Genomic DNA, 24,405 nt, shown 5'->3' with positions numbered 1-24,405 from the left:
ATCTATGTCCTGCCTCCTTATGCAAACCATTAATCAGTGGTCTTTGGCAGCAGGGAAGGGTTCTCAGTAGGAATGGGAACATGGTATTCTCTTCTACCCTGCTAGGCCAGTGTGGGACAGACACAACTCTATTGCCAGTTTGCTCTGAAATGTATTTACTAGCTCATTTCTGTCTAATGCTTTGCACAATTGCTTTTTCTGATCTAATCCCAATGTAACCAATGTCATATAAATCATTCTGAATGGTCCCAGTTGTCAGAATCCTTGAAAACCTCTCTGCCCCATAAAAGTGAGAGCAGGCAGTCTTTCTGTCTAGATGCACACGTGTTGTGTAGTCAGGATGTGGCCAAGAGCCATCAAGTCTCTTTGCTCCATCTTTTTCTACTTGTCTTCTTGATCTCTTCATTTAGACAGTAAGATCTATGGACAGGGACTGCATCCTTTTTTTTTTTTTTTTGGATGACATTATGCCAAGTAACAGGTAATAAATACCAATGATGATAAAACTCTTTGGCTGTAATAGCATTTAGGCTACCACTTCTCCTTGGGGATCTTGGCCAGTATTTCCAAATGCCTTTCTCTCTCCTTGCCCTGCTACAACAGTTTATCTCTCCTCACCTCATAAAAAGCACTGAGGAATTCTGTTGTGCTACCTAAACAGGATGCAGCCTGGCTGGGTCTTGGCCACCTCTCATATGCCTTTCAGATACGTGCCATAATTGCATTTCTTTTGGGCAAAGAGGGAGTCCTTCAAGATTCCAAGGAGGAATGGCAGGGATATGATTTTAAGGAAAGGTTTGAAAAAAAGTGATTTCTCTCTAGGTGTTTGATGGTGCTGTCATAATCTTGTCCTTGGCACCAATGGTGGCCTCAACAGTGGCTAATGGCCCCAGCAGCCCGTGGGATGCTATCAGCCTAATTATCACCCTGCGGATATGGAGAGTGAAGAGGATCATTGATGGTGAGTGGTGACTCAGTTTGTGACTCCAAGCATTACCTGGCAGGCTGGGAAAAGAGATTTTAAAAATACAGAAAGATTGCTTGCCACCGCTGTTTCTGTCATTCTCCTTTCTCTTACATTTTGCTAGCACTGAACAGAAGAGAGTTACAATTCCCATGAAGGAGAGTAGGTCCCAGGATCATGGCTGCATCTGCTGCTCCCTGGGAGCCTTTAGAATCCAGGGGTTTGTTTTGCTGTTAGGCACCATCCCATCCCCTGTCCTGTAAACCAAATGCCCTGACCTGCTTCATGCCTCTTGCCACCAGATATCATTCCTGATTCTGCAAAATAATTGCTTCCAAAATCTGCTTTTCTGATATTTGCTGCACCCTCCCCATAACCATACAGCCAGCTCCATCTTGGGACTTTCTTTTCCAAGTTCTTGGCAGTAATACAAGTTTCAGGTCAGATTCCAGCAGCATTTTCTTACCATGGGGGTTCCCAGCTGAAGGTGCTCTCTGCAGTGCTGGTGTGCTCTACAGCATGATAATGAAGTGTGTATTGGTGGTGTTTTTCACAGACCTCTGTGGGGAAGCACCAGGGAAGACAATAAAGCCCCAGCAAGTCAAGGTTGCAGAGAGCAGAGTCTGTGGCTGTGCCTGGAAGCAAAGACTTTGGTGCTTTGTGTCAGGGAAAAGAGGTGGAAAGGGAATAAATGAAGGGTCACTTTGCTCATGTGTGAAAGATCAAAGTCAAGTTATTATTTTGGGTTTAAATGCCCAGGAAACTTTGTATTCAGAGTTGAGGACAGGTCATAGCCCTCTGATTGAAGCATACAAGAAAAGTTCAGGATCTTGTGTAACTTCAGAGAACATCAAGAATTGCAGCATGTATTGAACAGTTATTCTGTTCAGTCTGAGTTTGCCATAATTACGACAGGAGCAACATTTCTAGAGACATTCAGAAGACCTATTGAAAACTGGTCTGCAGCTTGCAAAGCAATAGAAGATAAATGCCTTTTTTGTTTTTTAAAAATACCCTTCTTAGTCTGGTGTTTCCATTAAGGATTTATTTCTTACCACAAAGTCTAGGAATTAAATGCTTAGGGCTCTGGAATAGTTCTTTTCCTGAGGGAGCCATGCTGTTCGGGTTTAGAGGGGATGGGTCTTGACTCTAAAGAGAAAATCCTCCTACCCAGCAATTCAGGAAATCTGTGGTAAACACTGGGAAAGATCTATGTTAGTGCCACAGAAGCTGGGAAGAGCATGCAGCATCTATTTCAGCTCATCCAGGCAAAGGGAGATCTGACTAAACAAGATCTAGTCCTTGCATTTCCCGTGTTAGAAATCCATCCCTGGAAAAAGTACCCTCATGCTGTTTCTATTAGAAATACTCTAGTTCTCTGGATGCAAGGGAGAAGGGTGATGTTCTTTGGCCTGTAAAGGTTTTCTCTCTGATAAAAAAACGAATCACAGCTGGATTGCTTTAAGTGTTGTTTGTGTTTTCCAGCGTATGTCCTTCCAGTGAAAGTGGAGATGGAGATGATGATTCAGCAATATGAGAAGGCAAAGGTTATTCAAGATGAGCAGCTGGAAAGACTAACCCAGATCTGCCAAGAACAAGGGGTAAAGTTCAGTTATGTCTTTATTTACGCATAGCTTGTCAAGGCAAATCAAACAGTTCATGTACTGCTGGTTTGAGAAGTACCACTGGGACTTCTGTTGTAGGGTGACAGGTCTCGGTGCTAAGGAGGCATTGGCTGCAGCCAGGATCTTGTCAGCGTGGTGTTTGTCAAACAGCAGTCGGCTGCCTCTGCTGCTGGGCTTGTGTTCTTTAAGGTGAGGGGAACAAATATGAGGAACAGCAAATGAACGGTTCCAGTGTGTAATTTATTGAGTGAGTGCAGCTAGCTTGACATAGTACTGAGAACATGCAAAAGGCACTGCCATTGTTGGAGACTGCAGCTGCATTAAGGCTGTATTCCTAGGAAAATTATATGCAGTTAAAAACTAATGAATCTCCCTGTTTTAAATGCAGAAGGCAGCTTCCCTGTAGGTTAGTCAGAGACTCTTGGCAAGCTCCAAATGTTGCAAGAGAAGCTTCTAGTTCCTGGAAGCGAGTCAAGATTTAAGACTCTTCCCAGGCCCCTAAATGTGCAGTGATTCAGTTATGAGGTAAGGAAAGGTGAAGCTTAAAATATCTCAAATATATCTACATGAAAAAGGTGTAAAACCATTGTTTGGGCAATGAGCCAGGAGTTTTTGCAGTTTGTCTCATGCAAACGAGTTCTTGACTAACTTGTGTTAAAGTAGGAGCCGGGGATGGATGTTGAGGCTCGGGATAAGCAAGTGTTCAGGTGACCATCAAACCACAACACAGTGAGTCCCCAGGGGATTTACTTCTTGTTTCAGTTGTAGGGTAACTATGAGATAGATGTTCAAATAAATCCTGGAGATTTCTAGCTTCAGCTCCCACGCCTGGCTTGTGGTAGGTACCTTTCAAATACAAAATGGGGAGACCTGTAAGTCTGAACGGCTCAGGCAGTCAAAAAGCTGAAGGGCCTGTGCAGACAGAAGAAGCAGCTTGTCCCAGAACAGACCAACTGCCCCAAAAGGGGCATAATCTGAAGCAGAGATTGAGGTTCCCATCTTTTCCAGAGGAACCCTAAAGTTCTTGTCAAACCATCAGTCAGTATTCAGGTCCCCAACTGTCTTTTTAGTTTTAGTTCGAGGTCTCCTGGATCTCAGCCTAAGATTCTGCACTGAACTCTTGGTGTGGTGGTGAGTTGCCCTGTCTGTGTGAAAAATTAGGAAGACCTGTTGACAGTGTATCATTTTTGAGTCTCTCACATTAAGCATAACAAATTTCTAAACCTTAGGCTTGACAAAATTGCCAAAAATTAGTTACTTCCAACTGTGTAAGTGTCTTCAGTGGCAAAACTGCAGTTCTCTTCTTGACACCTTTGCACAATGATATTTAGTGATTCAGGGTTCCATCTAATTGTGAAATTACCAGGTAAATGGTATATACCCCATTTTAAAGGGGATAGGTTATCCTTTGGCCAAATATGTTAAGCAAATCAGTGATTTCTTGAGTCCCAGTACAGTAATTTGTCTGTCAGACCATACTGAAGTTCTTTACAATCATAAATTTTAAAACATTAGTTTTTAGGAACTGTGTTATACAGCCAGACAACACTCTCTAAACAATTTGTGGTGTTATTATTTCATAGTCTTGGAGTAGAGGTGGGCTCATTATCCCAGGTGAGGTTCAGGAGCTGCCCTTGCTGCTCTCCATTCTGAACCTGGCTTGCCAAATGTCTGAGCAGAGTAGCCCTAATCTGAGCTCTGATGGTTACAGCAACCTGTGCATCAAACACAAAGAAATACTGCACTGGGAGAGGAGTAAATCTGACAAAACAGGGCAGGTTCTCTTGTAGCTTTCAAGTGTCATCAGCTATGGAAAAATATGGTGTGTAGAAAAATGACAGCATGCTAATCCTTCTTTCTGGCCTGACTTGCTGCCAAACAAATGCCTCAGCTGTATAATATCAGGTAAATGTACTGATTCACTACAGTTAGCAACAGTAGACATTGACACAAGTGCTGCATCCTTTATTTGTGAATTATTAGCTTCATAATTCAGTCAAGAACAAGTTGTCAGCATTATAATATTCACATTAACATTGTGTACAGCATCTGATGGGAGAAATGGCTCCTAATGGTATTTAATGTCTAAAATTCTGCCAGGTTTTTGCTTTTTCGTTTGATCATCTTTCCTGACCTTTTTAAAGGATTGCTTGTTCGTGGAAAAAGCAGGAAAGATGCAACCTCCCCTCATCTTTTTGAATTTCTTTGTCAGTTGTATATTTTGACCAGTGACAGGGTATCACAACTATAAGTACATTTCCATTCCTGACTGACATTGGAGATGTACTTTTGCAAATGTGAAAACTCTTTCCAGATGTGGATTTTTGGCTGGCCATACATCTGAAAACCAGAATATATTTTATAAATCATAGTTGCACGGACCACCACTTTGTTCTCTGTAGTACTCCACTGCAACTGTTTGAATAGATTGCCTTTTTATTTGTTCTCCATTGGCCAAAAAAGAGGTCATTAAACAGGAGTGGAGCATGAGGGCAGTCAAGGCAAAAAATACTGAAAAGCTGTACAGGACATCTCAAAATATGAGAAACATTAACAACCACAGTAACAAGAATTGTCTAAAATGGGTAAAGGTAAAAGGAAAAGAAGTCTCAGTGCAGTCACTATCAAAAATTATGCACGGAGTATATGGTTTTGTTTTATCAGAGTAACATAAATTGCAAAACAAAGTTCTGAAGTTTCATTAATTACAAATCCCAGTCAGGGAAGATTGGTTTTTTCCTCTGGAATCACCTGTAAAGGAATTTAATTTCCGATAATAGATCTACTTACTTGATCTTTTCTGCTTAACTTTCCTAAGAGTAATTCAGCTGAGCACAGTCCAGCCAAGACTCTGTGTTCAGCCTTATCACAAGAGCTCCTTTTCTGTCGACTCCTATAGAATTGGGTTTTTCATCATTCTTAAAGCTGCAACAACCATGGAAGCTGTAATTTCTTTTTTTATCTTGGAATATAATTTGTACAACAGCTGCTAGTTTAATGACAGGGCTATTTAGCTGGTAAAATTACCTATCGGAGAAATAACTTATGTTATCCTTTTGCAATAATTTTAATTTATTTCTAACTACCAGTCATTTTCTTGGTGGATGGAAGGCAGCCAAGGTCATCCCGTGTTTCATTCTGCCCATAAATCATTAGTTTGCAACTGTCTCCTGATTTTTATTGTTACCAACAATGGCTAAACTAATGGAAATAAACATTGGATTGTATCCCAGTGGCAGATGAGTTTTAGGGCAGGGCATTCTGTACAGACAGCACTAATAGAATTGAGCAAAGTTATTGCTCCTGCATTAGACACAAGTAAGCTTCTGGCTAAAATGTTCATTGATCTCTCTGAAACTATGTCAATCATACTCTGTTGCTAGACCATTAAAGGGAAGTACTATATGATTCACTGCTAAGTCCCTTTCTGAGTCTTCCATGCATGCTGTGAAATATCAGATAGGATGGGTGGCACACTTTATAAAACCAGGTATGTAAACTGAGATGTTATCTAGAGCTCTGGGTAGGTCTGTCGATTTACCTGCTTAGAAATAATCACTAATGCATTATTGGGGTGAGGAAGTGCACAGGAGTGCCCATAGTTCTTTCTGGTTTGTTTCCTGACAAAATATTGCTGAATTTGTGCTACAAAATGACATAGAGCAGATTTTGAAAATGGTGCAGTAAATTTACCACTGATGAACTTCCTCTTCATGTCTGTCAGTCTGGTTACTCATTCTCCTATGAGACAGCCTATTTCTCCCTTTTTCTTGGTAATAAGTGTATTTGCACATTAGCCACGTGTATTACACCTTTATTGCTGTCCTCAGCTCCCTCCTGGCAGGGTGTACCCAGGCAGTTCTCAGAGGTGCACAGTGACTGTACACAAGCATGGAATGTGCAAAATCCCTATTAAATATAACAACAAACATTTTCCCTATGAGAACAGTCAAGCACTGGAGCAGATTGCCAGGGAGGCTGTGCCACATCCATACAGCCTTGGAGACAGTCAAAATTTGAGAGCACAGGCTTTTAGCAACCTGAGCTAAATGGACTGGCTTTAAGCAGGGTGTTGGACTAGAAGACCCTCACGGGTCCGTTTCAGCTGTGATTCTATGAAGTCTTCAAATATATTTTTTCCATTGCAAAGTATGTTGGAACTTACTGAGAAATACCCACTGAAGTATATGTAATTAAAGATGATGAATGTCACAGGTGTCCTGATAAATAGAGTCAGCAGCAGCCTCAAGTGGGCCAGTGCTCTGTTTGTAATTATCAGGAGTCAGGAGGTGGTTTACCTTAGTCTCCTTGATCACAACAGAGTATTTTCCACACAACAGCATTTTTTGCTCACTGGCTCTCTGTGAGATTTACAAGGTTCTTACACAGAGCTGGTATCAAAGCATGTATATATGTTTATATGCCTTTTTTCCCTTTTTTTTGTCCCCTCATGATATGCATAAAATGCATCCTGCCTTACAGGCTGAGGGAGGGATGGTCTGTCCACCTGAAAAGAGGAACCAGGGTCTCCTCAGTCCAGCTCTCCTGCAGGACTTGGTGTTGGAGGAGCCCAGGTGTACACTCAGAGAGCTACATCAGCTCCTACTGCAAATAGAAATTTCATGTGTTTAACTTGGCCCAGAATTTTTTACTTAAAAAGACTGTTATATTTTATACCTTTTAATGATTGATTTAAGCTGCCCTGGACTGCCTGACATGCATTCAGAGCAATCTCATTAGCTCTTTTACGCATTAGAACTGCCTGAGGTCAGTGTTCAATCTAATGTTCAATAGATATAAGTACCTCCAAACTAATTTGCTCATTCAGCCTCTCGTTGCGTTTCACCCATAAGAAACACCCCCTTAGATTTAACCTTTGTTTGTAGGGGTTTGGTTTTAGTGGCTAAAACTGTATTCCAGCTTCTGCAAGATCTTGGGATAACTGTCAAGAAACAATTAACATAGAACTGATATCCTAAGTAAGAACTGATATCCTAAGATCTGTGCCTTTTATGAACAAAAATCTGGTCTTTGTTTAACTTTATTGAATGTCTTTCATTTTATTAAATCAGTCTTTGTGGTAAATAGTGATTTTCTATCCCATAGAGTCCTTTTTTGAACAGGCAAGAGCTGTGTGTTTGTAACAGAGTCAGGGTTCTGCATCTCTGTGCAACATGTTGTATGGAGCACTTTGCAGGAGGAACGGTCAGTGTGGGAGTGAGACACCACCATTTGTACAATGAATACCCTCTTCTCTGTCAATATAAAAAATGACAGTTACACACACAACTATTTAATTCCAGCTTTCCACTGTTTTAATGACCACATAGACTTCAGGGCAAACATGAATGGGATCTGGAAGCTCAGCATCTGAGGTAATGGAAAAGTGGAAGGGAGAGCCTGTGTTAACCAGCTGCAGCTGCGTGGGTTTGTAGGCAACATCAGTCTCTGCTGTTACCTTGGAACATCTGTGTGCTGTTACCTTGCACTTGATGCCAAAGTCCAGAGCACTGGGCTGCTTTATTGTGCCCAGGAATTTGATCCTCCTATCTGCTTTTGACAGTCTCCTGTTCAGTTCTGGATTTGAGACCAGCTGAAAGAGCTCAGTGTTAAAAGCTGAAAAAGAGACAAGCACGTGGGTTGTGTTTGCAGCTCAGGAATGGAGGGATCACAGACCAACTAAAAAGTTGCAAGTGCTGCATGCACCTCTCACCCTCAGCAGTGCATGAGCCAAGGCCCAGGTCCCAGTGTCTGTGACAGAGTGTGACATTAGTGCCAAGGTATCCAGCCCAGGTTCCAACGTCTGTGGCAGTGTTACAGTAGTGCCACATTTTCCAGGCTGGGTCCCAGTGTCACTGATAGTGTGACATCAGTGCCCAGTTTCCAGTGTCACTGACAGTGTGGCATTAGTGCCTGCTCTCAGTATCACTGTCAGGGTGCCATCGGTGCCTGGTCCCAGTGTCTTTGTCAAGGTGATGTCCATGTCAGGGGGGTGTCCATGTCAGGGTGTGATGAGTGCCCGGTCCCAGTGTCCCTGTCACTGTGTCCCTGGTCAGGGTGATGTCCCTGTCAGTGTGGTGTCCCTGTCGGGGCAGTGTCCCTGTCAGGGGGTCATTAGTGCCCAGTCCCAGTGTCCCTGTCACTGTGATGTCCCTGTCAGGGTGCTATTGGTGCCCGGTCCCGGTGTCCCTGTCACTGTGTCCCTGTCAGGGTGATGTCCCTGTCGGGGCAGTGTCCCTGTCAGGGGGTCATTAGTGCCCAGTCCCAGTGTCCCTGTCACTGCGGTGTCCCTGCCAGGGCGATGTCCCTTTCACTGTGGTGTCCTGTCGCTGTGGTGTCCCTGCCGGGGTGGTGTCCCTGTCCCTGCGGTGTCCCTGTCCCTGCGGTGTCCCTGTCCCTGAGATGTCCCTGTCCCTGAGATGTCCCTGGCCTTGCGGTGTCCCTGTCCCCGCGGTGTCCCTGCCGGCTGCCATGGCTCCCCTGTCCCCGCGGTGTCCCTGCCGGCTGCCATGGCTCCCCTGTCCCCCCAGTGTCCCTCACATGGCTCCCTCAGGCCGTGCTGTCCGTGCCGTTCCCGCCGCCCCCGGCAGGGGGCAGCAGAGCCCGTCCCGCGGCCTCGCGCGGGCCCCTCACGGCGGGAGGTCGAACAGAGCCGCGATCAACAATAAAACCGCTCATAAAAACTGCCTGGGCACCCGGCACGGAGAGTTTAAGGACTGGAAATAACCTGTGGATATTTGGAAATGCTGGCTTTATCCACTGGGACATGGGAGTGGGCAGGAGGAGTGTGCTCTCTCCCCCGTTCCTGCTATAGGCTCCCAGTAGCAGGAAAGATCACTTGAGATGGTTCCCTTTCACATCTCTATAACGCAGTGATGCCCTCCAGGCTTTTGATTGTTACCATCTTCAGCCAATCTTTGTAAATGCTTAAGCTCCTTAGATTGGGTGTGATGCAGAAATAGTTATTGAGCTGACTCCTGGCTAGTTCTATCCATTGGTGTTAAAAAATACCTGCCAATTTTTTTGTGTTCCATGAAAATAGGAAATCGTATCCTGCTTCTAGGCCAGAATTAAGCATTTTAGTAGCAGTATTTCTTTTTCTGACACACAGGAATGTTTTTGAAGAATGAAGCATGAAATGTAGAAAAACAGAAATTATCCCTAATTCTTACTGCCTTTTGGTTTGAGCTAGGCAGCATAAGGAAAAAATCTCCAGATGTGTTTTTTGCTTCTCATGTTTAAGTGCATTATTTCCATTAAACCAAAGGAGTGTCTGAAGGGGTATCTTTTTCCCTTCAAAGGTGGAATGTAAGCTCTTTTGTCATTCCTTTTTTTTTTTTCTTCAAGTCAAGGATGAAACCTGAAATTCCCTATGTCCATACTGGCACTTCTGGGTATGGCACAAGCACCTTAATCCTCAGGGAGCTTTGGGCTGGCTGGGAACAGAGTTAGCAGTACCAGTTTGCTAATTCCTCCTAGCTAATAGGTTAACACAAACCCACCAGCAGGAAATCAAGGGGCAGGGCTGTGTTTTGACATTTGCTGATTCCACCTGACTCCTGACTGCCACTGCAGACCTTTGGTTAAGAGCAATGAGCATTCCATGCAGCCAGCTGTTTGCAGCTGCCAGGCCTCTGTTCGCAGATTTAAAGACGGAGGAAAAGCTGTGTGCTTTGTTAGATCCCTGTATTAGGTGGTTTGAATGTGACCTGGAAAGTTTGAACTGCCCCTTTGCTTTCTAGATTTGTGTCCTGCAGTGGGCCTTCCAGTTGTAGTTTCTTCCTGTATGCTCTGGAAAGCAGATAGTCTCCAGGTGTGGCAAACTGGAATCCTTTTTTTCTTTCCAAAATCTGTGAAAACTCTGTCTTGTTTCCCCTGCAGTTGCTTACACAGCTTGGAGGAGCTAGCTACTGGTGCTCTGCAGCATGTCTGGTGTTTGTGCCCTGTCTGAACAGGCTGGGTCAGCTGATGGGTTCCAAAATCTGACAGCAGAGCAGATTTGAGTCAGCATCTGAGAGGGGAGAGCCAGAAGCGGGTTCATTTAGCCTACATGCTGTTGCACACCAGTTTTCAGGCGTGGAGGTGCTAATCCCATCTGTGCTGTGAATGTGCAGTGGCAGGTGCAGCGAGGCTCGACACAGCATCGTGCTCAGTAAAGGATCCTCAGGCCCTGAACTAGGGGAGGCCCAGCAATGCTGGATTTTGAATGCCTGAGCCTGTTACTTGCCTCATTTGCTTTTCCCTCTCAGACTCGCTATAATTACACATGATTTGGTCACTACTATACTGCCGATCTTGAAAAGAGTTCAGAAAAAAGAAACTCTGCCTTGCATCCCCATAGCTGTGCTGCATGGCAGCGGGGATTTTATAGTGCTTACATAAAGGTTTAAAGGGTCTCTGCAGCCTCTCCAGAAAAACTGTTTTAATTTTTGCCTGGTGGAAGACGTGTGGTTGTCAAATACAAGAGAAATGTGCTGTGTCCATCAGTCAGATGGTACCTGGTAGCTTCTGTCTTTTTGTCAGGTGTCTGCTTTATAACACCAGTCGTGAGGCAAATCCCATTCTGGTTGCAGAAAGTGTTTAACTGCCATGGCTCACATATTTGAGAGGAGTGGCCAGAAAAGTGGTAACCTTCCCCAGGGTTTCCTGCACACTGTTGAGTACAGAAGATTTCAAGACAGAAGAGGACTGTGGTGTCCCTCTCCTTGCCCAGTTAGTGAGAGAGGACCGTTCCAGGTGCTGCTCAGAGAACCTCCCCTCCACTGAAACCCTCATTACGAAGTCTAGTGTGTTAGGGGTGTTTGTCATGAACCTAAATCTCTAAATGCCTGTTAAGAGTGGTCTTTTTGTGTAAAGGTTACATTTGATTTAGCAGTTAGATTTGTTAAAAATTGGCCAAAATCTTATCTTCAGGAGGTAGCTGTACAAAATAGAAGACCAGCATGAGACAGTCCTTACCTTTAGATTGTGTGAGCAGTGGTCCCACTCCCATGGGCTCTGGGGGAGCACCAGCAGCCTGGACTCGTGTCCTGGCTCAACCACACTGTATCTGTTTCACCAGACTGTAGTGGTTCAGTGATCAAATGAGTAATAGCTCCCCAACTGTAGAATATAAACTTCTGGCCATGCTCATATGACATCAGTATGTGGTGTTGTTTTTTGCTCTAGTTTGAAATCAGGCAGCTGAGGGCCCACCTTGCTCAGCAGGATCTGGACCTCGCTGCAGAGAGAGAGGCCGCGCTGCAGGTCCCACACGTCCTGAACAAACAGAGCAGCAAGAGGTACAAGGTGGTGGCGACGGACGATTCGGACGACGAAGCCACCGAGAACATCACGGAGCTGCGACCTCCCCGAGGTGAGTGCTGCACAGCTGAGCCCTTACAGGGACTTACTGAACCCTCTAAACACCTCCACTGGGGCGGGGCATTGATTTCTTCGCTGTGGACTGCAGTTTCCCATTCTTACAAAGAGGCCGCATCTGCTCCAAAGTGGCAGGAGCTGTTGTTGTATTTGTGAGCAGGTTCTAAACAGAGCCAAAGAAATGCCTTGGGAAGAAAATGACTATGATGTACCTTCCCGGTGTCCTCATGATTAGATCCATCAAACACTAAAGAAGCAGCAGCCAAATGAGAATTGGCCAAAGGATAATCACTCAGAGGTAAAAGCAGGGAAATTGAGAAGAACACTGAAAAACAGTTTTGGTCTTTGGCCACTTGCATTTCTGTGGTTTGGAGAGGACCCAAGCTGTGGGGCTTGCCTTGCCTGGAGGCTTTGCTCTCACCAGGCTGCTTAAAACTGCCAGTGTTGGACAGGCAGCTCTGGTGCCAGGAAAGGAGGGATGTGCAGCGTAGGCATCTCATGTCTGAGTGCCGTGTGGCTGTGGTGAGGAGCACTCTGGTGTCTGTAGATGTGTGGTTCAGGGAAATACCAAGAGTTATATTTGCTTGGATCAGTTTTTATTATAAAAGTATTAGACCTGAAGTTTTTTCTGCACAAGACATAGCTCTTTTTCCTGTGATCCTGCAGCCCTTACAATGGAGTGCAGAATGTGTCCTGCTTTTGGTAACATTTAATGTAATATTCCAGAGGAGACAACACTGTTTACCTTAGTGGTATGTTAGTCTTCCTTGGACATATTAGCTTGATTATTTTGGTAGATGAGCAGTATGTGAATATGTTGGAATTAGAGGTTTGCATATTATCTTTACATCGGTCAAACTCCTTAAAATTCAAGGCACAGATACTTCAATCAAAATCTGTAAGAGAAAAAGCACACCAGACATTTTCAAATTATCATCCTTTCCTTTCTCTACAGAGTAATGAAAGCATGTAGAAATTGTTTTGTTTTTTTCTCTTTATAATATCTAAGTACTAACCACAGTGAAGCCATTAATTATTCCTGATATGAAATTGTATTTAAAAGCAGACAGTTGAGCAGACTGCCCCCTAAAATGCATTTCCCCCTTTTTTGTAGTATTTCAGAGGTTTTCCCAGTGGATATATTATAATTTATGTATGTGTTCCTTGAGGGTTACATTTGGAAATGAAGTGTTGCTCACATTGTAAGGAGGCTTGCTGAAATTGTAGTGCTGTGGAGATCATCTGAAAATTCTTCTGTCCAAGGTATTCATTCCAACGTCCAGATTAACATGGTTACTCATTATTTGTGTCTCCCTGTAAAATTCTGCCCACACTTGCAACAAAGTAGACACATGATCTTCAAGATTGATTTCTGCATTGAGTTAGGTTGCTTGATGAGAGAGACTCATACTTTTCACTGAAAAAAGATATTCAGCAAATAAGAAAACATGCATTACTTTATAGATTGGGTGTGGTGCAGTTATGTTATGTTTGGGTTATATTTATACTGAGTAGGCAGAATTCATTTCTGATTCCCAGAAATCATCTAAAAGTACCAGAGGACATTTATCTGGTGCATTGTATCATATATTACATACAAAGTCTTTGTAGATGCATTGGGTGCTTGTCTTATTGCAACCTAAATTAGGGTGACTCTGTTTTAACAATTTTAACAGGTTTATGTTGAATGAGGCAGGAGTTGGACAGAAAAAATTTCCCTGTGTTCCTCTAGCAAGGGACAGCAGTCTGTGGTCTCTGCCATCACACTGAGCTGCTGAGAAGGGGCCCAGTTCTGCATAAGAAACCACACACTCAGCAGTAGCATTCAGTGCTTTAGTTCATAATCCAGGTAACAGGCAATTGAGATAGAGGATTTTGCATGTAATTTCCTGGACTGTTTTGCAAAGAAAGAAGTAGTAAGCTATCAAGGCTCTGAATCCTGCACTAGCAGTGCTTCTGTGTAACTTTGAAACCTCACCTCACAGCTTGAGAAGGCAGTTACCTCTGGGGAGGAAGGATCATGAGCCAGTCCTGCCTCATTCTTCTCCCTCCCCACCTCAGCTGGGGCTTGCTCTCCCAGCACCAACTTCTACTCCCAGTAATATTCTGGCAGTGGCTACAGCAGCTTTCACCATCATCACTTTGCTGCCAGTATCTTCCTCACCATGGCCATTCTGACCGTGTATTAGCCAAAGCTGCCAGTGGTGTGTGGGATGGAAGAAGGGCACGGCTTTGGCAGAAGGTGCCTCTGTGTGCACTCTGTGGGAAGGGGGTATCCAGCTGGTGTAGGATCTTCCGTCTCCCCCCCTGCTGAGGCATGTGCAATACTCCTGAGACGTGGCTTTGCAGAGCACAGACCATCCAGACAGTTCCTGTACCCTCCCATTCTCCCGTGCTGCAGTTACACTGGCTGTGCTGTCTTCAGGGCTTTCCACACCACTTGCTCTGCCTGGGACTTCAGCCACCAATGTTTTAACTCCTGACTTTTGGGTCAAGTGTTATGTTTTGCAAGTTACCCTCTGTGTCAGACCACATTAGGGATTGCTTTGCATCCACTTTCTCGAAGCTGTGTTTTTCCTCCTTAAAAGAATCCAGAGTGATGGCTGCAGTTAATCATCCTGTGTGCCACATGGCACTTGTGAGCTCTGAAACATATCTGCAGTTGCCTGTTGCACTGATTAGTTAGAGGAGAAATAAGGGACCAAGTAACTAATACTGTCAAAAGAAAAGCAACAGTTCAAAGCCACGATTCAGCTGTTTGGCAGAACAGGCTCTGATGTGCTGTTCTTTTATGCTCTGGCAGAACATTAGCCCTACATATAACACCTGAGGCTCGGGGATGGAATGGAATGCGTGTGTTTTTGCCAAACGTAACTTTGTCAGCCTTCAAAAAATCACTGTCTTCTGAGAGCACTGACTGCTGCCAAAGCAGCAAGCTTAAGTTGGCTAGAGAACATACTGCATGAGAAGATGGGATATTCCATCTCAGGCTAATCTTATTTCCCCCATCTGTATGGAACAATGGAAACATTCAGTGCAGAATACCTCACCACGGAGGCTTATGGAGTAAGAAAGCATTGAGACCTTTTACACATTTCCCTACCTGGAAGTTTTATGGGATAGTGCATAAGTTAAAGCTCCTCAGGGGCAGCTGTAGCTTGTACTCTGGTATTTACACTGGATTTTGTGCAACCATTTATGACAGCATTCAGTAAAGTAAGTCAGGTTACCCCAATATCACGTGGTACATCTAGCACCTCAGGGAATTTGTGCAGAGACACACACTGTGACCTGCACCAGGAGAGCTGTTCTGGCTGATTTGGGAACTTTCAGTGTCTGTTTTCACCTTGCCTTTCCTTCTGCAGATCTCTTACTCTAAAGTGCCCTAATTGCAGGTACAAGACCAGGAGAAGCAAGAGCTCTGGTCAGACGGACAGTGGGCCCTCCCATAACTCCCCAGCCAACATTTAATGCCTCCTTTTGAAGGATCACGTCTTGAGGCCATACAGCTGCAAGATGTCTCTGTGCTAATTCTGTGAACAGTGAGCTGGGTGCTGCCTCACATGCTTCTGTCTCCCCACAGCAGTTCACAAGAGACCTCCTGACACAGCAGGAATAACTCTTTGGAAAATATATGAATATAGGGTATTTCCTAATTAATTTAGTTAAGAGGCAGGAATTTTTTTCACCTTTAACTTGCTTCGAATTGACATTTTATTTCTCTTGCCAAAGACTTGATCTCCAGAGCAGACAAAGGTGAAGGCTGAAACACAGGCTTCAGCCTGCAAGTCAAAAGGTACCAGTATCAACACCAGGAAGGATGACAGACCCAAGAGAAGGGCAGAGCTCTGACATTTGCTGCACTGTGAGCACTTTACCTTCCCTGCCTCTGTTTGTGAAGAGCTTGGGCTGAGAGCTGCTGCATGTGAATGCAGCATCACTAATGATTTTCATTGTGGTCAGCCTTTCTCTAAGAGCAAGGGAAGTATCCTAAGTGCTCCTTTCTTCTTCCCAGACATGGTTGCCATTTGACATAATGGCAAATATTATCCTATCTATTAATCTCTAAATTATAAAGGAAGTTCTAAATTATAAAGGACTTCTTACCTCATACAGTATGTAACTGGTCATGGTCAGAATAACAGCTAATGTTTTCTGGTCCTGCACAAATCATTTTTAGTGTTTGGTATACAAAGTTCCAGGCTTCAGGGAATGCCAGGTTCACAGTGCCCCATCTAGCCATTAATACTTCCTTCCAAAATTTATTATTCTTTAATCTCTCCCATAATATATGAATTAGAGTCCCTAGTGGAAATTCCTCATTTTCCTGCATATATCATTTCAGTTTTTGAAATTCTACAGTACTGCCATAGTGTAAGATTAATATGCCACCCTTCTATTCCTTTGAGCAAGAACTGGGACTTCACATCGCCAAAAGCTTATTTTAACTGTTCTGAGTCAAATTTCCATTTTTATGGGGTTAGCACTAAGTCTTTTGCTTTGGGGGACTGCTGCAATTTATGATCATGCTTTAGAGAAAAGTAAAGCTTGCTCTCCCTGTAGATACCCATGTTTTGTAAGTGAAGAAAGTAGGATATTGGGAGGGGAGCGTGAAAAATTCTGGAGCTTCAGAGGGCTTCTCCTAAGATTATTCATAAGCTGTTTGAGAAGGCAAAGCAGGGCACTTTTTTTGTCAGGATTGTGTCAGTTGTTCCTTGCAAGGCAGTCTGAGCTGGTTGGATGCTTTTAAACTCTAAGCCAGTTTCTTTGGTGATCATCTGTTAGTGCTCTGAGAGAGTCCTGCTAGTGCAAAACAATAGATAAAAAATAGTTTATGGTTATTTTCAAATGTTGAAATGTATCTACTTTGAAGCCTAGTCCTGGAAATGGTTGTATCCTAAGTGCACTCCCCTTCAATTTGGCTTCTCTCTAGGTGCCTCTTTCAGGCTTTGTGGTTCTCTGTGCACTGAGCATCCAGGCAGGAATCAAAGGAAGTAAACCTTAAGCAACACTTACATAAATGTGTGTGCAGTTAGTGAAGTTTGGCTCTTGCATTCCATATTCACCAAATGGGTGGAGTAGAAACTCCTCACTTCCAGAAGTGGTGAGTGCACAGTCACGCATGTGAGGCTGGAGTTGTCTCTCATCATTAATGTGAAGAGGTGTGAAGACATTGCTGACAGGTAAAGGAACACAGAACTGGAATGTTTTCCACTGTCCAAGCGTGCAGCCCCTTTCATAAGCAGATGGTGCTCCATGTGACAGCAGGGATGTGTTCTGCCCTCCTCCACCATTAGAGCAGTTCCACCAGCTCATTTTCTAAAGTATTGGAACTCTTTTCCTAATTCTCAGAGTACATTTATTTGTTGCCAGTTTACAACAATTTGTTCTTGAATCCTTCTGCTTAATTTATTCTTGTCTTTCCCTGATGATTACCCAGCAGATAATTGTTTTGATGGTAGCCATGTCCTTTCTCAACCTTTGTGTTTTAGACTCAACAAATGTGGCTGTTTCAGAGACAGACTCAAGTTCCTCTGAATGCTTTGGGCTGACTGTAATGAGCCAACTCAGATGTGGATCTGCTGATCCATATTCATAGAGAACAAGGTTGAAAAGAGCAGTGAGAGGTCCCCCAGGCCACCCTGTACCCACAGCCACCAGCCACGCTGGCACAGCTGTGCTGCATCTCAGCTGTGCTCAGGTCAGCACACGGTGCTCTTGCTGCATGATCTGCTGAAACAAGGGCCAAAGCCCCCCCTTTGGATATTGGTTTTCTGTCCCAGCAGCATCTGCTGATAACAGACCCAGTTCCAAATCCCAGGATTTCCCTTTGCACAGTGACTTCCATCTCAGGTTGATTTCTTACTTAAAACCAGGCTGAATCTGTTGCTCTGTTTTCTGTGCATGCTGAGTTTACAGTTCCTCTCAAGATGGATTATCCATGTGCTCAGGCATCCATCCAGCCCCTGCAGGGACTGGATATCGGTGTGAATTAACAGTTGTTCAGTACTGCAGCCTGCACTGATGTGGCAACCTGCCTGAAAACCAGAAGCAAGGGAAGTCTCCTGCAAAGTGCCAGCTGGCTACTCCTGGTTCCTTTTGGCACAAACAGATGAAAGATCTGCTTCTTTAGAAACCTCCTAGCAAAGATTGCTTTCTGGAGGGAAGTTGGGGTAAGACATTACTACCTCAGGGGGAGGCTACACAGCAGCAAAAATAACCTTCCAGTTCAGAAAATTCAGCTTGGAGAAACAGAAGGCAGTACAATCAGTGGCAATAAAATAATAATGAAATATTTGAAAATAAATCCCCATTTTTAAGGCCTCTAATCTGAAAGATGTGTAAATGGTATTTATTGTATGCAGGGGAGTTGCAGATCATTCACTAAAGGCATTGATGAAATAATTAAAGATCACTGTTGAGGCATTATGGAACTGGAAGAGATCTGCCTTGGGTGGAATGTCATTTATGTGTTTCACCAAATTTATTAGGTTTTTATAGGGCCAAGAGAGAGAGATTGCAATGTTGTCTCTTGGGTCAGATGAGATTATATGGCACTGTACTCTAAATAGTTTATTACTCCCTGAACCATTGCAGTGTGTGTTTTGAGTCCTGCAGGAAAAGTACAAGCAGATAACTTGGAAACCTTCATCAGACAAAATCCAGTGGCTGTCAGACAGATCCTGACCAAGAACCACACGTTTTTTCAATAACAGAGATTTTGGACAGCAGGCTGAGATGGGACTTCACTTCACTGCACTTCACATCCTTGCAGAGGGGGTTGGTTACAGTGTCAGGGGAGGCTGGTTTTGTGTGAGGTAAGTCAGAGTCTGAGACACCTTCCCAAGCAGACATTCCCTTCTGTCTAGTGAAAGTCCTGATCATGCTGGAGTCAGCCCCACCACCCGTTTGTGGTGCCGCCTTACGCGGCTGCCTCACCCCTTACACTTGTCACCCCACACAGCTTGAGCAACTGCTGCTCATGGACCACAGAGAACAGCCTGTTTCTGCTCCCTCCTGACCCCGCTCAGCAAAATCTCTCAGCCGAATTCCTCCACAGTGCTGCTCTGTGTCTCACTGCTTCCCATCACTCCACTTTCCAGGGAAGATTGTAGAACCATCCGTGTTCACAACAGGGAAGAGCTGCCTCACTCTTGCCCTTCTGCCTTCTCCGCTCACAACTTCTAGATCTTCATCACCGGATTTGTCACCACATTTCCTGTCACACAGATTTCCTGGGGGTCACTCATTCTGGGCAGATGTGGCACAGAGGGCTTGGCAGTGTTAGATTTACTGTTGGACTCGATCTTAAAGGCCTTTTCCAACAGAAATGTTTCTGTGATTCCTCTTGGTACTACAAGAGGATCCCAATTATCATCCATAGACATTTTCCTAAGATTGCCGTTTCCAGGGGAATTAAGAGGAAGATGCTTTTCCTTTCTACTTACTGCCAGTCCTTTAATTTACTGTAAATATCGTTTGGGCATCCTTATGGCTAAGGATGCAAAGTTTGTCTTTGGAAAAGGAAGTGCAGGTAACATTTCTGTGTATTGGAGGAGATGGATTTATTTCTAGGAAAGGAAAAAAATTAAATTTTCTGGATCTTGAAAATTCTAAGGCGGTAGAAATAAAAAAAAAAGCTTTAAGCAAACAGGGTAACTATGAAGAATGAACTACATCTTAAGACAACTCCCTTTCTGGAGCTGAAACTAAAATAGACCAAAAGCAGAAAACACTGTGTAGAATTTAGATAATAGAAGTCATTGTAAAAGCTGGTCTCCCCTGCTTGCTCCTGCAAACTTCCCGTGTGCCACCAGCTGCACTCCTGACCCCATGAGACTCACACCAAGCAGCAGGGTCTTCATCTCCTTGGAATCACCAGGAACACTTCAGCAGTGTCCCATGGGAATGTGCACTGCTGTACTCTGGCTTTGTGTATACATTTCATATGCACAAGTAGGTGCTTTCAGTTGTATATTTGTTGCATTGTTTTGAGATCCTTTTTTTCAGCAATGTAGAATATAATGGGAAGTAACTGGAATTGTTTATAGCCTTCAATGCCCAAAGCAGTTGAGACTTCCATATGGCTCAGCTGAGTTTGTTAATTGTCAGTTTGCTTTAATGTAATGATTCAGAAACTTAATCTGTTGTTGAAATATTTATTCTGCTGTTGTTATTCCATTACTCTTTATTGGGTTTTATTAATAAGAAACTATTCAAGGTTAAAAAATGTGCATGTAATCTATTTATGCATATATATTTTATTTGTATCTAAATAGATAAGCAATGATAAGCAATTACATTAATAAGGCCATCACATAATAGTGTAACAGTGGCAGCTGGGCAGCTCCCCCAGCCTTGTGTGCAAGTGGTCACATGCAGGGTCAGGACAGTGGTGATTCTCCTCAGCACTCAAAGGGAGCTGAGGCAGTGCATTACTGGATTTCCTTTCCAGGGGCTTGGCACTGCCTGTTGCTGACATAAAGACCAGTCGGATTCTCTTTGGTTTGAACACAACTGATCTCTTTGGAAACAGTGCCCTGGTACATTGTTTAGTTGACAGACAGGTGGCCAGTAAACGTGTGCAGTCCTAAAGAGGACTTGATTTGAGCCTTGTCTTAAGGCTTGAAAAGCAGGTGAGTAACTTTTCCAAGTTGTTTTCTGTCTTTGGTGCAAAGCATCTTGGCATTTGGGGCAGACTGTAATGGGAGCCAGAGGAACCCTTTCATGGCTCTTGCCAGGTGACAAGGAGGGTGACCCTGCACACAGAGCGTGCCCTCATCCAGCCACACTGCAGTGCTGTTTTCCTTGTCTGTCTGCTTAGAATTGGACTCCAAGTTCAATATGCTGAAAGTGCCCTACCAGAAGTACATCCACACAGGTATTTCCTGATGTAGTGAAGGTTCCATGCCTGAACTAGAACCTGTGTCTGTACGGCTGGAAGGTTTGGTGGCACCGAGAGTATCAATTATGCATGATTGAAATGAAGTGTATTTTAGCAGCAGATAGCTGAAAAGCCTCGCAATGTACTCCTAATTCAGCGGCATTGCCTTGAGCTACTCTGAGGCCTCTTTTTTAAACTCAGACATTAGCACAAAGCACACCTCTGACTGCAGGCATTTAAAGATCAACAAGGGCCGAAAAAGCTTTTAAGATCCAATGAAACCAGGAAAACAACCACGTTGCCTTTCAGTGTCAGGTTAGATTGCCTTCTTATGAGTGCAGCTATTTCAGGTACAGAGTGCTTGGTGGTTTGGGTCTTGTTGTGTGAGGAAAGTGTTCCCCAGAAAACATCTGTTTCTTTCACCTGCAAACCGCAATGTGCTGTGATGAGGCAGGACTGTAGCCACAGAGACCCAGGGGGCCGAAGGAAATCTGGCTCAAAGGGATGAGCATGGGTTTCTGAAACATGGTATCAAAAAGAGCACTTAAAAGGAGAGAATGCTTTTAGAGCGCAGATACACCGCAAATTGGGCAGGTCAGGTTGCTTGTAAGCTTGACATTCTCCTGGACTGCCGATGCTGTTTGCCTTCTGCTCAGAACTGCAACAAGAGGACTTTGTTATTTGCTTTTTCCACAACAGTAAAATGGTCTGCTTTTCTGTAAAATAACACAAAATCCCAGTGTCATCTGCAGCATCTAAAATCTGTACATGCAATAGGGCTGCTTCTTTCCCTTCTGTGGTCACGTCATCGTTTGTAACTTGCTGTTACTGAAGTACAGCTGTAGCTCTTGTGTATGTACCACACCCTTGATTTGTGCAATTCTTTTTAGTAGATTAGAATGTAATGTTAACATTATGCTGTATATTTTGTATATATGTGTTATATACACCAAAATAACTCTCCATTCATTCAAAATGAAAAAAAAAAAAGACTTTCTCTTAGAAGTAGAGAATTGCACATTAAAATGGTACATGGTGCCTCCCTTTCTGAGGTGTCACCATGGGGAAGGAGGTAACTCGGAGGTGTAAATGTACAGCAGGAGTGGGTCTGTCTGTGCCAGTGCCCTTGGGTCAGGATAAATACCAGGTTTCTCCGTGTGCCCTGTGCAGGAGGGGAGGGCCCTGCTGCCCAGGGAAAGGCCAGTGTTACACTTGTCTTTACAACAGCGAGGGGCTGGGCCTGGGGAACTGGTCAGCCCCGTGCCAGTCTCTGGAAAGACCACGGAGCCTGTTTCCTTTGGAACCCAGAATGCCTCATTCCCAGTGTGGTGCCGTAAAGAACTGTGACAAATGATGGTCCAACCCTATGTTGGCTTGTAGCCACAGCATGGATGGGATGGGGGCTTTAGTGCATTGAGGTCTTGTGGCCTAAGACACAGAGCAGGTGGTGCTCTAGGTGTGCAGGGCAGAGGAGAGCCTTCCATGGGATGCAGTTCAACCATTTAATGACACAAACTGTCTTCTAACAGCTGCCTTTTTATCCTTTCAGAGGATGACATGAATAATTACATCAGTCGATACTACAACGAGCCCAGCACTGGTAAGTTTTGCTTGAAAACACGAACATGAACTCTGTGTTTGCATTGCACTGTGTGCTGTAAGCCAGGAGAGACTGAGCAGGGATGTAGATCTGTCCTGGAAAGGAAACCCACCATAGAGTCTCTTGGTTTGCTCCATGGAAGTGTGTGTCAGCAGTTCTCTGAAGGTTGAAGGGCCCCAAGTTTCCTCCTGCTGAAGGCACTCAGAATAGTTTGGAGATCTGGGAGAGGTTAATTCCCCCTAAGCCAGGCTGTCCAGCCCCCAGAGCAGTTCAAATGGACCCAAGAATGGAAAGCATGGACAAAATAAATGAAGAGAAAAGCAGTGGGGAGGCAGCTTAGCCCAGCACCATGCTGGGAACCTTTCAGAAAGGTTAAACTGAATGGTAAGAAACCTCAGCAGCCGGCAGGGTCTGTGACCCCAGGGCAGCCTTCAAATGGATGTCCCCTGGCAGGAGTCCCGCAGGCACAGGGGTGCACACTCCCCTTATGTACCTAAAATGTTGTACATATATTAGAAAATGTTTAAGTATAGTGTGTTAAAAATGTATATCTCCATATACACATCCCCATATATACATGGGGTTATAGGGAAAAAAAAACGTGTGTGTCTGCATACACATGTACATATATACAAGTGTGTATTTTTATATATATATATATACACACATATGAGTGTATGTGTGTATATATATGATTATAATGTATTACATGTGTTTATCCCATATATTCATCCATATATATAGTATGCATACAGTGAAATATAGGCATATATAGATATCTATAGATATATCTATATAGAGATATCTATATAAGGATGCGTCTTTGTATATATGTGTTATATATAAAATGTGTGTATATGTGTATGCATATAAATCTATAATGTATTATATATATATCCCATATAGGCACACAAACCTGGATACACATACATATATAAAGATGTATGTAAATATATATATGTGTGTGTTTGTGTGTGAGATGTATCAGGTACATGTCTCCAAACACACACAACACATACAAACATACACATGTGTATATGTGAGCAGATTTATATACATATATATGTAGGTGTGACTTTTCTATATAGATCAAGATATACATATATATATATCTTTACATAGATAAAGATGTGTGAGAGGCTGTGTCTGTGTACATACACAGATATTTTATTAAACTCCATATATTAGATATATAAAATACATAAAGATCTATGTAAAGGAGTGAGAGGTTTGAGAGGAGAGATGGTCTGAATATATGTGTATATAATTACAGAAATAAAAATGTGTATCTATGTATAATCTATTATATATTTCTATTCCCATGTACACATCCACACCCATGGAGACAGATGTAGTTGTGTATGTAACTGAAGCATAAATAGAAGCGTGTGTGGCTGTAAACAGGGATGGCATCCAGGAGCCAAACCTCCTGGAATTCATCAGGGCCAGGCAATCCCAAGCACAGGCACAGGCTGGGGGCTGAAGGGATCGAGAGCAGCCTGAGCACAAGGACAAGGACCTGGTGGTGTCAGGGATGAGCAGCTCGACGTGACCTGGCCATGCCCCTGCTCTGCTCAGGTGAGACCCCCCTGCAGAGCTGCCTCCAGCTCTGGGGCCCCACAGCACAAGGATGTGGAGCTGCTGGAGTGAGTCCAGAGGAGGCCACGGAGCTGCTCCAAGGGCTGGAGCCCCTCTGCTCTGGAGCCAGGCTGGGAGAGCTGGCAGGGTGGGGAGGCCCTGGCACGGGCTGCCCCATTTCTGGAAGTGTCCAAGGCCAGTGTGGATGGGGCTTGGAGCAGCCTGGTGTAGTGGAAGGTGTCCCTGCCCACGGCAGGGGGGACTGAGATGATTCTGAAGGTGCCTCTGTGATATCTGTATATTGTGTATATGTGTAGGTACATCCCCACACTGATATACATGGGGAGATACAGATGCTTGCTAAAGAGAGCTTCCCTATAGCTATTTACAGACT

General features: G+C 44.0%; 1 protein-coding gene across 6 annotated transcripts in view; it reads left to right on the top strand.

The window, feature by feature from the left end:
* The window catches only part of TMEM266 (transmembrane protein 266), an 84,104-nt gene that overhangs the window by 54,612 nt on the left and 5,087 nt on the right, over positions 1 to 24,405 (top strand). For 5 of the 6 annotated variants that reach the window (XM_017816758.1, XM_017816759.1, XM_017816760.1 and 2 more), the window contains 4 exons: positions 823 to 961; positions 2,450 to 2,565; positions 11,758 to 11,944; positions 22,383 to 22,433. In XM_017816758.1, coding sequence (XP_017672247.1) covers positions 823 to 961; positions 2,450 to 2,565; positions 11,758 to 11,944; positions 22,383 to 22,433 — 493 coding nt within the window. The remainder of the gene's footprint in view (positions 1 to 822; positions 962 to 2,449; positions 2,566 to 11,757; positions 11,945 to 22,382; positions 22,434 to 24,405) is intronic. The other variant, XM_017816762.1, reaches the window with a different exon arrangement.

The sequence above is a fragment of the Lepidothrix coronata genome, unplaced genomic scaffold (assembly GCF_001604755.1).
Source record: "Lepidothrix coronata isolate B3197 unplaced genomic scaffold, Lepidothrix_coronata-1.0 Scaffold58, whole genome shotgun sequence".
NCBI classification, from domain to species: domain Eukaryota; kingdom Metazoa; phylum Chordata; class Aves; order Passeriformes; family Pipridae; genus Lepidothrix; species Lepidothrix coronata.
The sequence above is the reverse complement of the archived record's forward strand: the minus strand, read 5'-3'. Positions and strand labels throughout refer to the sequence as shown.